At 45.6% G+C, this 15,577-nt stretch overlaps 1 protein-coding gene across 5 annotated transcripts in view; it reads right to left on the reverse strand.

Annotated features, from left to right (window-relative positions):
* AGAP1 (ArfGAP with GTPase domain, ankyrin repeat and PH domain 1) overlaps positions 1-15,577 on the reverse strand; it is a 641,433-nt gene that overhangs the window by 355,242 nt on the left and 270,614 nt on the right. For all 5 annotated transcript variants that reach the window (XM_034785592.1, XM_034785589.1, XM_034785590.1 and 2 more), the window contains one exon: positions 1,009-1,094. In XM_034785592.1, the coding sequence (XP_034641483.1) occupies positions 1,009-1,094 (86 nt within the window). The remainder of the gene's footprint in view (positions 1-1,008; positions 1,095-15,577) is intronic.

The raw sequence follows: 15,577 nt of genomic DNA on the forward strand, positions 1-15,577 counted from the left end.
GGGAACCAGAGAAAAATGACCGATCTGTCTCCTCTTCAGAGTTATCAAAATTCTGTGTGCAGTAGAACAGCCTTCTACAGGACAAAAGAAGTTAAATAAACGTACAATAACCAAATAGGAAATGCATAAGATTACAATGGTGCCCTATTGAGGCCTGGAGAGCTAGAGAGCCTCACAACACTACAAGGAAGAAATAAGGTAGAAGCAGTAGAGATGAGGCAGAAGGAGGGAGAAGGACAAAGATTCAAAAGCAGACACTTCTAACACATTTCAGCGTGAGTACATCTGCTATGATAACATTATGAAAGAACTTCATCACATACTTCAGTCATTTCCTTTAATATGAACGTTTAATAAAAATGTAATGCAGTGTAGTTACCGGGCCAGTGAAGCAGCTTTGTAGCCCTGAATTGTGCATTTGATGGGAGATAAGTCCACATGTTCTACGTTCCTCTATTGTATCAGAGTGAAATTTACAACTTAACCCCTTTTGTAAGTACAAAAGAACCAGTTTTCACCAGAGAACATTTACTATTGCCCCAGAGACCATCACTATTGATTAATTATATGTAATTTTAAAATACACAGATGTCTTTTCACGTTCAAGTGTATGGAAATTCTCCCCCAAAAAGGTAGACTTAAATGACATCTCCATTTTCCTCAGGCTGTTGGAAAAGGTGGGGCAACGAGCCAGCTTTGCTTTCAGGTTAGGTGACCTGAGCAGACTGTGATATAGTTTGTTCACATCAGGAGTAATATATCCTGCTGCCTTCCTAGGAGGGCAATCAGTGCATTCTGTTTTGAGTTACATGAGCAAGTTTTAATCCATCACATTTATATTCTTAAAGACATGTAACAACCTCCCATGAAAACATCAAGTTTTCTCAACCTACAGGCTTAATTCTTTGCACTTTTTCTTATACCAAATAAGATATAATTTCATTAAAGTTGTTATTCATTTTCATGATCTATAGTCTAGCCTAATAAAGCTCTAAATGCAATGCTCACCTGTGCCTCTGGAGGGCCCCCTTCATCTCTAATCAGCAGCAGATAGCTTTGTCCATCAACTACTATCTCTTTCTTGAATCTCCCACCTGTCACATAAAGTAACTCATTACACAAAAGAAAAAGTAAAACACAAACAAAGGCTTCACTTGTGGAAAATAACATTTCTAAGACTCTCGCATAAGTATAATGTATTATGTATTAATTACAAATGTAGCTCAAATCTATAAAGTTTCATGGATGCAAGACTTATTTAGGAAAGCTAATTCAATTACATATTTTTAAGGAGTTATATGTCTGAGAAGCATATTTCAAGGGCTCTATTACACATGCTGCTTAAGAAAATAAAGAGATTGTTAAAAATTTTGATAGCTAGTATATGAAGTAAAGTCATTTTGTCCACAATCCAGATGTGGTTTAAAATAGTAATTTTGGGAAATGCAAGTGTTGACAAAATGGTATTAATCTGAAGTTACATACAATACTGAATTTTCACATTTACCTCATATGCGAACTAAAATAATTAAGCTACATTCACTCTATTTTTCCTCAAGAGAAGCCCAGTTCTTAAATGTCAACATTTAACATTATGAAAATGGTATTCTCTACTCACAAGTCACAACTGGGGAAAGGGTGCTGAAACACTACACACGTTAGACAGAAGAACTACAATGATGGCACCTCTGAGAGATGTACTAAACTATGAGAGAAGTGCTGTGCCATTTACTAACAGGATGAATTAGAGACTTATTTTGGGTTAGCGATAAAATGGTAGAAGCTACAAAACCTTATCTGAAGAACTATTTCTGGGCTTCAAATACATATTTTGAAAGGAAATGGAGTATTCAGTGCTTGTGAAGACCAAGGAACTGGCACTTCAGAAACTGACCTCTTCAACGGTCACAGATTAAATGAGGCATGCAGCTGCACGGAAAGTTTCCTCACCACTGCCCTGGTCAATGACTTTAAGTCTGACCTGCGGGTGAGATAGGGATTACCCTTCCCTTGGCTGAGAGGCATTTCAGGCACCATGCTGTTTCTCATGACAGACTCCAGATAATGCCAGATTACACTTAGGTTTCTGAGCCTGAACCAAGATTAGCAAACCTGGTCCACTTAAGGCCTTAGGATGGATTTATACCCTGCTCCTAGAAGTGAAAGCATTCTTATCTTACTGACTAAGCCACACAAGCCCTCAGCCTCTATGCATAATGCCTTCCAATTAACCCACATCTGAGTTCAACAGGCAAAGATATGCTAATGGTATTATGGTACTGGTATAAGATATGTCTAGTTTTTCCTCTTGTTGTATTAAAACTTAGGCTACTTCCAATTCTTCCTCGCCTTGTTTTTAACCTAATTTCTCAACTCTACCTTTTCTTCATAAACTTGTCATACTAATAAAACTGAAAAATACTTTAGAAAAAATATTTCATATGAAAGTGGACTACTGAAATAAGTGTTCTTATAGAAGAGCATTCAACTCAAGTCTTTTGTGTATCATTCTTCACACAACAAAGAGAAAAGGCCAGCAAGCGGAAGCCAGCAATAATCCTTTGAAACGTTTAATAGGACTATGAATGGAATTCAGGGAAATGATACAAAATTAAACACTGGCTACTTCAGACCCACCTTTTCCCCCTTCTTGATTGCTATATCAATACAGAACTGCTTGATTTGCTGAGATTACTGAACAGCTCAGCAAGGTGCAATGGATTCAGTTTTTAAGATAGCTACAAATCATTGAGTAAAAGTGGCTAGAACATAGCTTTTTCTTTATACATCTTCATTACATATAGCTCAGAAGCACCAGTAAAAGCATGGGAAATACTGATTTGTCTGGTCATCACACTGTACAAATCTACTGTAGCTCAGAAGACGCTTTTGGTTAGCTGGATTGAGCCTTTGGCTCCCAAGATCAAGTCCCAGACAAAAATCCTTTTAAGTCCATCATTAATAGAATTCTAAAAATAAAATTAAATGGATCAAAGAAAGCAGACCATCTTAGATCACTAAGACTGAATTTCCATTAATCTCATTATTTTCTTTTAAAAAAAAAATAAAGTTTACCAAAAAACACGTAATCGGCTTAGTAAAGAATTAATAGAATTCAGTATTGTAAATGCTCAATAACATACTCCTCTGGGGACATGCACATTTTTAAGCTCTAAATAACTGACTGACACGGTAATGTAGTTTGATGTAAAGTGAAGATTCTGAGCAATTGTTGCAGCAGCCCTCAGTTTTCGGCCTTCCCTCCTTTTATTAGTAAATACTGGAACTCTGAACAGGCTGACTGTAAAACGGTTAATGCATACCCGTTTAAGAAAGAGCATCCATCTTACTCATGACCCATAATTTCTTCACTCGGGGGCTGGGGGGGCAGGGAGGGAGAGAAAGTCTTGAGCCATGTAGATCTCAATGCATTTTCACATAGTCTTCATCGGTTAAAAGAGGAATATAGGCGTAAGTGGAGAATTACAACCCAGTAAGCGTGTACAGTATGCATGTAGTAAGGAGAAGGTGGCTGCACCCACCAGAGAGAGAGATTTCACTTATCTGGATTGCCACTTCTCCCTGTCATCTAAAGTGGCAGCTGCAATTTACTAGCATTAAACTGGGAGAACCTAACATCCTTAAAAGTGTCTGATATGTCAAAGATTCATTTTGGGGGAAGCAGAAGTAGGAAATCAACATCTGACAAGGGTAGCCAACTTACTGACCCTCCAAGCTGCATACAACAATCTTCAGAAGTTTGAGAGCTAGGGCGCACCTGCCGGGGCCTAGGGCTTAAGCCCCATGCCCTGGCAAGCATCTCCTGCAGGGCTGAAACCCCGAGATACCCCTCCCCACTGGGCAGAAGCCAGAGGCGACGCATGGTGGAAGCATGTGAGGTCACGTGCCCCCCACCCCAGATTTTTGCCAGGCTTTGCTGGCCCCACTGGCTCACATGGTACCACCAGGCCTCCTCCCTGTGCAGCAGCTGCTAGAACTGATAAGCTGGGAGCTCTGGCCATAAGGAGAGGCAACAGCAAACACCTGGGAGCTGCAGGGAGAGCCATTGCTTTTGCAGCTGCTTCTCCCTGCAGAGCTAAAGCAGGAGCCACTCCCTGCAGTTCCCAGCTGTTTGCAGCTGCCTCTCCAGGCAGAGCTAACACCTGGTAGCTGCAGGGAGGGGCCACTGAGGATAAAAGGGAGGGTGTGCTTGGGGGCAAGAGTCAAGCTGTTGCGGGGGGGGGGGGGGGAAAACCTTTAAATTGTGACACACACACACACACACACCCCACTCTCGGGAGGCATGAGTAGTCTCTGGAAGAAGCTCCAGCCCCATCACCCCACCACAGGGAAGAAGCCCTGAGCTTCCCCACCAACCCCTGAGTCTCGTAGGTGGAGAATGGATGGGGCGGGGGGGGGGCTCCGCAAGCCACACTAACTGTAAAAGAGCTGCCTGCAGCTCGTGAGCCACAGTTTGGCCACCCCTCTGCATGTATAATGTTATCCACAAGTTCTCATTTATTTAACGGGTTGCATTTTTTTTCTTCCAAAACATCATGTGCCATAAACCAAAACTTGTTTGCAGTGTTCTTGTAGCTGTGTCAGTCCCAGGACACGTGAGAGACGAGGTGGGTGAGGCTATATATTTTATTGGGCCCACTTCTGTTGGTGAAAGAGACAAGCTTTCGAGCTACACAGAGAATTCTTCGGGACCTGAATTATCTTCACTTTACATAAAGCTATATTACATTGTCTTTCATAGATTCATAGATTCTAGGACTGGAAGGGACCTCGAGAGGTCATAGAGTTCGGTCCCCTGCCCTCATGGCAGGACCAAATACTGCCTAGACCATCCCTAATAGACATTTATCTAACCTACTCTTAAATATCTCCAGAGATGGAGATTCCACAACCTACCTAGGCAGTTTATTCCAGTGTTTAACCACCCTGACAGTTAGGAACTTTTTCCTAATGTCCAACCTAAACCTCCCTTGCTGTAGTTTAAGCCCATTGCTTCTTGTTCTATCCTTAGAGGCTAAGGTGAACAAGTTTTCTCCCTCCTCCTCATGACACCCTTTTAAATACCTGAAAACTGCTATCATGTCCCCTTCTCAGTCTTCTCTTTTCCAAACTAAACAAACCCAACTCTTTCAGCCTTCCTTCATAGGTCATGTTTTCAAGACCTTTAATCATTCTTGTTGCTCTTCTCTGGACCCTCTCCAATTTCTCCACATCTTTCTTGAAATGCGGTGCCCAGAACTGGACACAATACTCCAGTTGAGGCCTAACCAGCGCAGAGTAAAGCGGAAGAATGACTTATCGTGTCTTGCTCACAACACAATTACCTCCAGGACCTGAAGAGCTCTGTGTAGCTTGAAAGCTTCTCTTGCACCAAGAAAAGTGGATCCAATAAGAGATATTACCTCATCCACCTTGCCTCAGAAACCAAAAGGGCAGTTATTACAATTCTGTTTCTATTACTGAATTCCTACCTTACTTACATAAAATTTGCATCAATTTAATTAAGTAAATCATGCTAGAATGAACGACGCTATGGTGGATAAATATATGCCTAACTCCAATACAATGAGCCTGGTACTTTGCCTTTAAAGTTGAGTACATTGGTTCCTTGGGTGTTATTTTAATCTTTTATTCCTTACACTTGCATACTAGTGCAACCATTTCCTGGGAAGTACAGCAATAACAAATCTTCAAATCAAAAGATCACATACAGAAAAGTTATTGAAGTAATTCTTAGATTTCTCTTAATTTATTTACAATTTTCATGCCATTCTAAGGCTGTATAGTAACTCATGATACTATGACAGCCTGGATTTACATGTGGAAAGATGAAAGAAAGATTTACTTGTCTTGTAACCCTACCTTTCTGAAGTTATCTTGCCTGATTTTCACTCTGGGGGATCCTAGTTCTCAGTGAGAGACAGGAAAAACTCCTGGAGCATTTTAAGGTTTTCTGGTCTGCAGAGCTTAGAAGAACACACTATATACCTTCTACTAGTGCTCTCAAAGACACTAGCATAGCCATCTAGTGTACTGGGACTTTCCAGTCAGTTTCTGATTGGGAAATAAGAGATTCCTCAAAAATGAAGCCAATTACAAAATAAATTTGACTGAAAAGTGAGAAACTCTAACCCTAAAAGGGTAAAAAAGGAAAACATTAGCCTCCAAAAACTGACACACCTCAAATGAATGTTCATTCCATAACAGTTATCGGTGCAGGATTCGAATTTCAGGATATAAGTAGTTTGAGGAGTTGTTATTAACACTGAGGAATGTTTAACAACAGAAAATATACTGATATTGGCCTCATTCAAATACTCATTTTTGGTTGGTTTTAAGTTATAAATGACAGATAGGATTCCTTCCAATATACCCCATCTACACAATTTAAAAGCCTGAAGGATGCAGCCAGGGGGACAAATCCTGAAGTTTGGCCAGCCCTAAAAGATATTCTAAACAGAACCAGAGATCTAAGTGAATAATACAGTTTGGGCTCCCCTATTTCAGAAACAGGAGGAATTCCTCCCTAAACACTAAATCCAAGCAATTACTGCTTTGTAAACACATGGAGCCAGGGCTACACGGCTACCCTTTTTCAGCCTGTTTTGCAATGTTTATTAGAAAGATGGTTGGGGAAAACCCTGTTAAACATACTGATCAATTCATGGACAAATAATCTTTGCTATCAGGCAGACCAATGTAATTAGAAAAAAATACTACCCAGGTAGTGACTTCAAAAGAAGTCACATCAGCTTTACAAGAAAAAAATCTTGTGAGGAGAAAGTCACAAGACTGTTTGGAGGGATACTTCGGCATACAGGAAGTCTGAGTTCCAGATCAGTTTAAACAAGTGATATCTTTCAACTTCAGTGTTATGACTGAAAATATTGCACAAGGCAAGAAGTAGTATCTCTTCCGTCTCTTCAGAGCAGATTTAGGAGGTGGTCACACAAGCCCATGTTTTCAAACCTGCACACCAACTTATATGTGCAAACATGTCAATGTTTGTGCAAGTTAGGGCTGTATGGACTCAAACTCAACTATTGTATATGTGAAAACTTCATGCATACACGCACGGAGATATGTGTGCCTACCATAAACCACGTATTCACGAAATAGGGAAAAAATAATATTACCTCTCTTTCACACTCCCCTTCCCCATGTTGCACACAACTAAAATTCTAGGATAGTTATACAAGGCTAGAGTGTCACTTAAAGGTGGCCCAGCCATCTGACAAAGGGCCAGGCTTCAATAAATGTAAAACTAAAATAAATCCATGCATCAGCCATAGATTTGTCAGTCATGGTATAGGCCTGGGATCCATCAGAATATTGGGCTGAAGAGATCAGGGCAGGTTTGTTAACCTAATTTCTATTTTTGTCCTATTTCAAGCACTGTTTGGTTGGAGAAGCAGCTGGAGGAACTCTGTGTCCTTTGTTAAAATACTTAGTTTAACATGCATATGTTAAATACTAAAGATAATTCTATGCACTGGCTCTGCAGATCAGGGGATCCTTTTACATCACCCAGCTGAGCTTGTGAATCAAAGAGTATCACATCTCACAGTTTCTCTTGCTAATGACTATTTGTTTCATTGGCTAACTGCTCACTCAAGCAATCACTGATTTGTCACGGTGTGCCCCTTGGCTCTATTTTGTTCACCATCTTTTTTACTGAAAATTGCCACTGGGATCAAATAATATGGCACTATGATCAGGATTAAGATTGTCATGTGGATGACCTCCAAATCTATGTAGTACTGGGTACGATAAATACAGGATAAAAATAAGATGTGGAAGATTATTTTAAGGTTATATAAACCTCTATATGTTTTATCCCTAATATATTTGAGTTTCCATCCCTGTGGTTCTCTGAAATGCCAGATATTCTATTCCTCCAAAAAATAGCCAGCAAGCTCATGCTAGAAACTGAAGCCAGATTGCATCAGAGATTGTATTTCAGGTTTCGTAGGTGAGCTTTAAAAAAAAAAAAATTATGTGTACTATTAAGACATTTTATTTTTAAGATCAAATTGCTAACTTATTTTTTTTAAAGACTTATCTTTTTAAAAGATGACATCTCCTCTTAATCAGGTTATGGCTAAAACAACAAGCTTAAGACCTTGATCATCACTTTTTAGGTGGGTACGTACAGTGCTTGAACTGATATTGCTATTAGTAATATTATATATTTGGCTGATTCATGTCTGCTTGTTCCAGTTTTGAAGTTAACTTCAGTACAGCTACCTAAGATACCAAGAATTCCATTAAACAGTTTTAAAAATGGTCAAAGTTGTCTGAACGGCGTTCATAGCTGCACAATGGGTACCTAAGCAAGAGACTCAGAAGCAATATAAACACTCTTGCAGCGGGGCTACAAGAGTCAACACACTTTTGCCATGCACACTTTCTATTAAATCATGTTGTTGGAAATATCTGTTTGTCGGTTTGTGTGTATGGTGAAACTGACATTTATTGAAATTTTCCAATAAAAACCTAATCCTTCCAAGCCTAATTATTTCTGGTCATTTCATATTTTTCTGCATATCCATTACATAGGTCTCAAAAAAGTTATGTAACAGCTTTAAAAAAAAAATCAAATATTTCTGCACAAATCAGCCCGCATCTTTCATTTTAGAGTCTTATTGATTTTGCTAAATAGATTACATCAATTAACAGCAGACTGGTTAAATACAGGAAAATGTACCCATACTTACCAGACAATGTCCTTTCTTCCAGTAGGAAGTGGAACAGTCCTTTAACAATAGGTCTTAAGCTTGCCTGCAGTTTAGGAATCAGAATCAGGCCATAACTTGCACCAAGAGGTATTAAAATAAATGGCCAATGAGCATTCTGAACCATTAATGTTGATTTTTAACAAATCTTGGAACACTGAAGACGTTTCTGAAGACTGGAAAACAGTTCATGTTTTACCAATATCTAAAATGTGTAACTGGGATGATTTGGGTAACTATAGGCAAGTTAGTTTGACATCAATCCTGGGTAATATCAAGCAAAGTCTGACATGGGATGAAATCAGTAGAGAACATACATATATATCAAACAAATCTGATATCTTTTCTGATGAGAGTGCAAGTTTTATTGGTAAAGGTAACTGTGTCCATATCATATTCTTAGACTTCTTAGACTTAATGCCACGTGATATTCTGTTAAAGATAGGAAGGACCACACAAAAATCAATGTAGTCCATTTAAAATGGATTAAAACTGGTTAACTGAGATCTCAAAAGAGTTCTCTAATTCTAAATGGGAAATTGTTATACAATGGGCTATTTCTATTGGGGTCCCATAATGTTCTTCGCCCAATGCTATTCAATATCTTCATCAATTATCTGGAACCAAATAAGAAATCATTGCTGGTGTATATTTAGATGACAAAAACTGCTTGAATACTAAACTATGGGGAGTTTCAGAGTAGCAGCCATGTTAGTCTGTATCCGCAAAAAGAACAGGAGTACTTGTGGCACCTTAGAGACTAACAAATTTATTAAAGCATAAGCTTTCGTGGACTACAGACTATGGGCAGAGGTCACATATACAGACTGGCCAGCAGAGCTTGGAAGCTCACTAGAAACAAGCAGCAAATTTAACAGAAAAGGTAATTAACCATTGGAAAAACTTACCTAAAGATGTGCTGCTTTGTCCATCACTTGACATCACTGTCAGCTCTCAGTGTCTTTGTAAAAGATATGCTATCACTCATAAGTTATGAGCTTGATGTAAAAAATATCGTGAAGGTTCTTTGGCCTGTGTTATACAGGTGGTCAGACTAGATGATCATAATGCTCTGATCTGGCTTTAAAATCTATTAATCTGTTTACATCTTCTCACGAGGCAGCACGCTGCGTCTTTGCAGGATGTCATCATTGATCTCAGGGAATGTGTCCTGATTCCAAAGGATGCCTGAGGCTCTTGGCTACATTCCTCTCATATAGTCCCCACTCAGCTAAATGGAGACTGAAGTTTTCATACCCTTTGCATCTAGGTGATATACAATTAAGAAAAGGCCAACTCTTCAGAAGGGACTTAAGCACATTCTGTAGATTTAGAGCACCTGCACATATCTAACCTCTCTGATGTATGTGACTGCTGGACTGTTCCCTGTGTTGACCTTGGAGAAAGTTGACCTTGGAGAAAAATGACACATTGTTTCCCTTCAGAAAAGGTAGGCCTCAGAACCAATCTTGAGGGCCCATGGGTAGCATACTAAACTCCAAGTCTCCTTACTGTGGCAACAGCTGTGAGAAAAGACGGTTACTCACCGTTGTAACTGTTGTTCTTCGAGATGTGTTGCTCATATCCATTCCATTAGGTGTGTGCGCGCCGCGTGCACGATCGTCGGAAGATTTTCTACCCTAGCAACACCGGCGGGTCGGCTGTGGAGCCCCCTAGAGTGGCGCCTTCATGGCGCTGAATATATACCCCAGCCGACCCGGCGCCCCCTCAGTTCCTTCTTGCCGGCTACTCCGACAGTGGGGACGGGGGGCGGGTTTGGAATGGATATGAGCAACACATCTCGAAGAACAACAGTTACAACGGTGAGTAACCGTCTTTTCTTCTTCGAGTGCTTGCTCATATCCATTCCATTAGGTGACTCCCAAGCCCAACTTATGTGGTGGGGTCGGAGTGAGACATTGCTGTGTGCAAAACCGCTGACCCGAATGCAGCATCGTCCCTGGACTGCTGCACTAGTGCATAGTGAGCTGTAAACGTGTGGACTGATGACCAAACCGCCGCTCTACAAATGTCCTGGATCGGAACATGTGCCAGGAAAGCAGTCGAGGAGGCTTGGGCCCTCGTGGAGTGAGCAGTGAGGTGCGGTGCTGAGACACCTGCCAGGTCATAGCAAGTCCGGATGCAAGACGTAATCCAGGAGGATAGGCGTTGTGAGGAGACCGGTGAGCCTTTCATTCGGTCGGCCACTGCAACGAAGAGTTGCGTCGTCTTTCTAAAGTGCTTTGTGCGGTCAATATAGAAGGCCAGGGCCCTTCGTACGTCCAGGGAATGCAAACGTTGATCCTGGCGAGTGGCATGTGGTTTGGGATAAAAGACCGGGAGAAATATATCCTGGTTGATATGAAATGTAGAAACCACCTTAGGGAGAAAGGCAGGATGTGGACGAAGCTGCACTTTATCCTTGTGAAAAACTGTGTAAGGGGGCTCAGAGATAAGCGCCCTGAGTTCAGAAACGCGCCTTGCTGAGGTGATGGCTACGAGGAAGGCTGTCTTCCAGGATAGGTACAGAAGTGAACAGGTGGCGAGTGGCTCGAATGGAGGACCTGTGAGCTTGGAGAGAACCAGGTTGAGGTCCCACGTCAGGACGGGCTGACGTTGTTGTGGGTACATCCGGTCTAAACCCTTGAGGAATCTAACGACCATCGGGTTAGAGAATACCGAGGACGCAAGTTCCCCTGGGTGAAAGGCCGATATAGCGGCCAGGTGAACTCTAATTGAAGATATCGCCAACCCCTGCTGTTTTAGGGAGAGGAGATATTCCAAAATGAGAGGAATGGGTGCCTGCAACGGGGACGTGGCTCGTTGTTCGCACCAACAGGAGAACCGCTTCCACTTGGCCAGGTACGTGGTGCGTGTTGAGGGCTTCCTACTGCTCAGCAGAATCTGTTGGACAGAGTGCGAGCATTGCCGTTCTGCCTGGGTGAACCATGGAGCAGCCACGCTGTGAGGTGGAGTGATTGCAGGTCGGGGTGACGCAGCCGGCCGTGGTCCTGAGAGATGAGATCCGGACATAATGGAAGCGGAATCGGTGTCCGAACCGAGAGTTCCAACAGTGTGGTGTACCAATGTTGTCTCGGCCACGCTGGAGCGACCAGAATTACCTGTGCCTGGTCTCTGCGCAATTTGAGCAGTACCTTGTGGACCAGAGGAAACGGAGGGAAGGCATAAAACAGGTGGTCTTTCCAGGGAAGGAGAAACGCATCCGAGAGGGAGCCCGGAGCTCGACCTTGTAGGGAGCAGAACCCGTGGCACTTCCTGTTGTCTCGAGATGCAAACAGGTCTATCTGGGGAAACCCCCACCTCTGGAAGATGGAATGTATGATGTCCGGACGGATAGACCACTCGTGCGTCTGGAAGGACCTGCTGAGTCGGTCCGCTAGAGTGTTCTGGACTCCAGGGAGGAACGATGCCGTGAGATGGATTGAGTGGGCGATGCAGAAGTCCCACAGGCGAATGGCCTCTTGGCATAGAATTGACGAACGTGCTCCTCCTTGCTTGTTGATGTAAAACATGGCCGTGGTGTTGTCGATGAGAACTAACACACAACGGCCACGTAGGAGATTGAGAAATGCCTGGCACGCCAGGCGCACCGCCATCAGTTCCCGAACATTGATGTGCAGGGCTAACTGGGGTGCAGTCCACAGGCCCTGGGTATGGTGTTCGTTGAGATGGGCGCCCCAACCCAGAGATGAAGCGTCTGTGACCAGGTGCAGAGAGGGTTGTGGGGTGTGAAAAGGCATCCCCTCGCAGACCACATTGTGATCTAGCCACCAGGTGAGGGAGGTCAGGACTGAGTTCGGGACCGTGACCACCATGTTCAGGCTGTCCCGATGTGGGCGGTATATTGATGACACCCAGGTTTGAAGTGGGCGAAGCCGAAGTCTGGCATGCCTGGTTACGTACGTGCAGGAAGCCATGTGACCCAGCAGGGTAAGGCACGACCTCACCGTGGTAGTTGGGAAGGTCTTGAGCCCTTGAATGAGGTTCTTGATGGTGCCAAAGCGGTTGTCTGGCAGGATGGCTTGTGCACGTCTGGAGTCTAGAACTGCGCCGATGAATTCTATTCTCTGGGTAGGAACTAGAGTGGATTTGTCCTTGTTGAGTAGGATGCCCAACTCGTTGAATGTGTGCACTATCATGTGGACGTGAGCTTGAACTTGCTCCTTGGTGCGACCACGTACCAGCCAGTCGTCTAGGTACGGGAACACCTGTATCCCTTGTCGACGAAGGTACGCTGCCACGACAGCCATACATTTCGTGAACACTCTTGGGGCCGAGGATAGGCCGAAGGGAAGGACTGCGAATTGGTAGTGCACCGTGTTTACCACGAATAGCAGGAAGCGTCTGTGAGGTGGGTAAATTGAGATGTGAAAGTATGCGTCTTTCATGTCGAGGGCGGCGAACCAGTCTCCAGGATCGAGGGAAGGGATAATGGCCCCCAAAGAGACCATGCGGAACTTCAACTTTACTACGAATTTGTTGAGTCCGCGCAAGTCCAAGATGGGCCGCAGACCTCCTTTGGACTTGGGGATCAGGAAGTAACGGGAATAAAATCCCCTGCCCCTTAACTCTATCGGAACCTCCTCTATGGCCCCCACGGCCAGGAGCGTAGAAACCTCCTGTATAAGAAGTTGCTCGTGAGAAGGGTCCCTGAAGAGGGACGGGGAAGGGGGGTGGGAGGGGGGGATAGAAGAAAACTGGATAGCGTATCCCCTCTCCACCGTGCGGAGGACCCAACGGTCCGAAGTTATAAGGGACCAAGCACGGTGGAAGTGGGAGAGACGATCCCGAAAGGAGGGGGCTGGATCCTGGGGGATGACTGGGGCGCCGTCCTCGACCGCACCTTCAAAAGTTCTGCCTGGGGCCTGAAGGTGGTCTAGGTGGCCCCTGGTTCTGGCCGGGTTGAGGGCCGGTCCACCTTCTTCTACCACCTCGCCCTCGCCTCCTGGCCGAGTGCTGTCTCTGACGAGGCGGGGGGGGGGTAGAAGCGTTGAGGCTGCGGCCTAAATGGTCTGCGCTGAGGGCCTGCAACATGCATCCCCAGGGAGCGCATGATTGTTCTCGAGTCCTTGAGGCTCTTCAGGCGAGAGTCCGTCTTGTCCGAGAACAATCCATGTCCCTCAAAGGGCAGATCCTGTAGGGTTTGCTGCAGCTCCGGAGGCAAACCCGAAACCTGAAGCCAGGAGATCCTCCGCATAGCGATACCCGAAGCCAGGGTCCTCGCAGCCAAGTCCGCTATGTCCAAGGAGGCCTGCAAGGAGGTCCGAGCCACCTTCTTACCCTCCTCTACCATGGCTCCAAACTCCTCCCTGGACTCTTGGGGAATCAACTCCTTAAACTTCCCCATAGAGTTCCAGGAGTTAAAGTTGTCGCGGCTCAGGAGCGCCTGCTGGTTCGCCGCTCTAAGTTGCAGCCCTCCGGCTGAGTAAACTTTACGGCCAAACAAATCGAGTCGCTTAGCCTCCTTTGATTTAGGCGCTGCAGCCTGCTGACCGTGGCGCTCTCTTGCGTTCACTGATGCCACCACCAGTGAACACGGTTGGGGGTGGGTATACAAGTACCCGTAGTCTTTAGACGGGACAAAGTATTTCCTTTCCACCCCTCTCGCTGTGGGTGGGATAGAGGCAGGAGTTTGCCATATCGTATCTGCATTGGCCTGTATCGTGCGGATCAGGGGTAACGCCACCCTCGATGGGGCATCCGCTCCGAGGATGTTCACGATAGGGTCCTGCACCTCCACTATCTCCTCCGCCTGCAGGTCCATATTACGGGCCATCCTACGCAGGAGATCCTGGTGAGCCCGAAGATCTATCGGAGGGGGACCTGTACATGATGTGCCCGCCACTGCCTCATCCGGAGAGGAAGAGGAAGATGCCTCCGGTGGTACAGGATCCAAGGGAGGGTCCTGGTCCCCCTGCTCCTGGGCCGGAGCATCGTCTGTGCTTGGGTCCATGGCGTCAGGTGGCGTGGACACGGAAGCCTCCATGCCCCCTGGCGGAGGCCGAGAGATGGTGGACTCCGGGGCCCTTCTAACGGAGTGACCCGAGCGAGAGGTCGAGGGTATTGGAGCCCCTTGCTCCTGGTGGTACGCCCACGGGGTCCAAAACGACCAGTGAGATGGGCCATGAGAATGGTCCTCTGCCATCTCCTGCCAATGGCCCAAGTCCCGTTCCTCGGCTTGCCCTTGAGGGGGGTATGCCGATCTCGACAGGTCTTCCGAGGAGCGAGACACCGATCTTGACGGCCATGGCGGTGCCGAGAGAGACGAAACGATTCCCGTGGGCTGCGGTGCCGCACGGTGCCGGTCCGGAGATGATCTATCTCTACGCGGTGCCGGCGAACGGTGCCGGGACCGCGATCGGTGCCGATGACCTCGTCGGTGCCGGGAGTCGGATCTGGACCTCGACGAGGACCTGGAGTATGCCCGGTGCCGGGAGCAGCCTCTCGACGTCGAGCGTCGACCGTAGCGGTGCCAAGAACTACGTCTCGACGTTGATCAGTGCCGACGATCATAGCGGTGCCGAGACGTAGAGCGGTGCCGCGACGAAGATCTTGGCCGCGAGTACGACCGGTGCCAAGGTGATATTCGGCGCCGGGACTGCGAGCGGCGTGGGGACCTGCTTCGGGACCTGGACCGGTGCCGAGGTTCCAGCCCTTGCGATGGAGGGTGCATCAAGGCAGGTTTCCCCCTCGACTGGACCGGGCGAGTCAACGGTGCCGTCGGTGCCGGTGGTTGAGGCGGTGCCGGCTCCGTGAGAGCTATCAAGTCTCTCGCCGCCGCGAAGGTCTCTGGAGTCGAC

The sequence above is a fragment of the Trachemys scripta genome, chromosome 11 (genome assembly GCF_013100865.1).
Source record: "Trachemys scripta elegans isolate TJP31775 chromosome 11, CAS_Tse_1.0, whole genome shotgun sequence".
Taxonomy (NCBI): Eukaryota; Metazoa; Chordata; order Testudines; family Emydidae; genus Trachemys; species Trachemys scripta.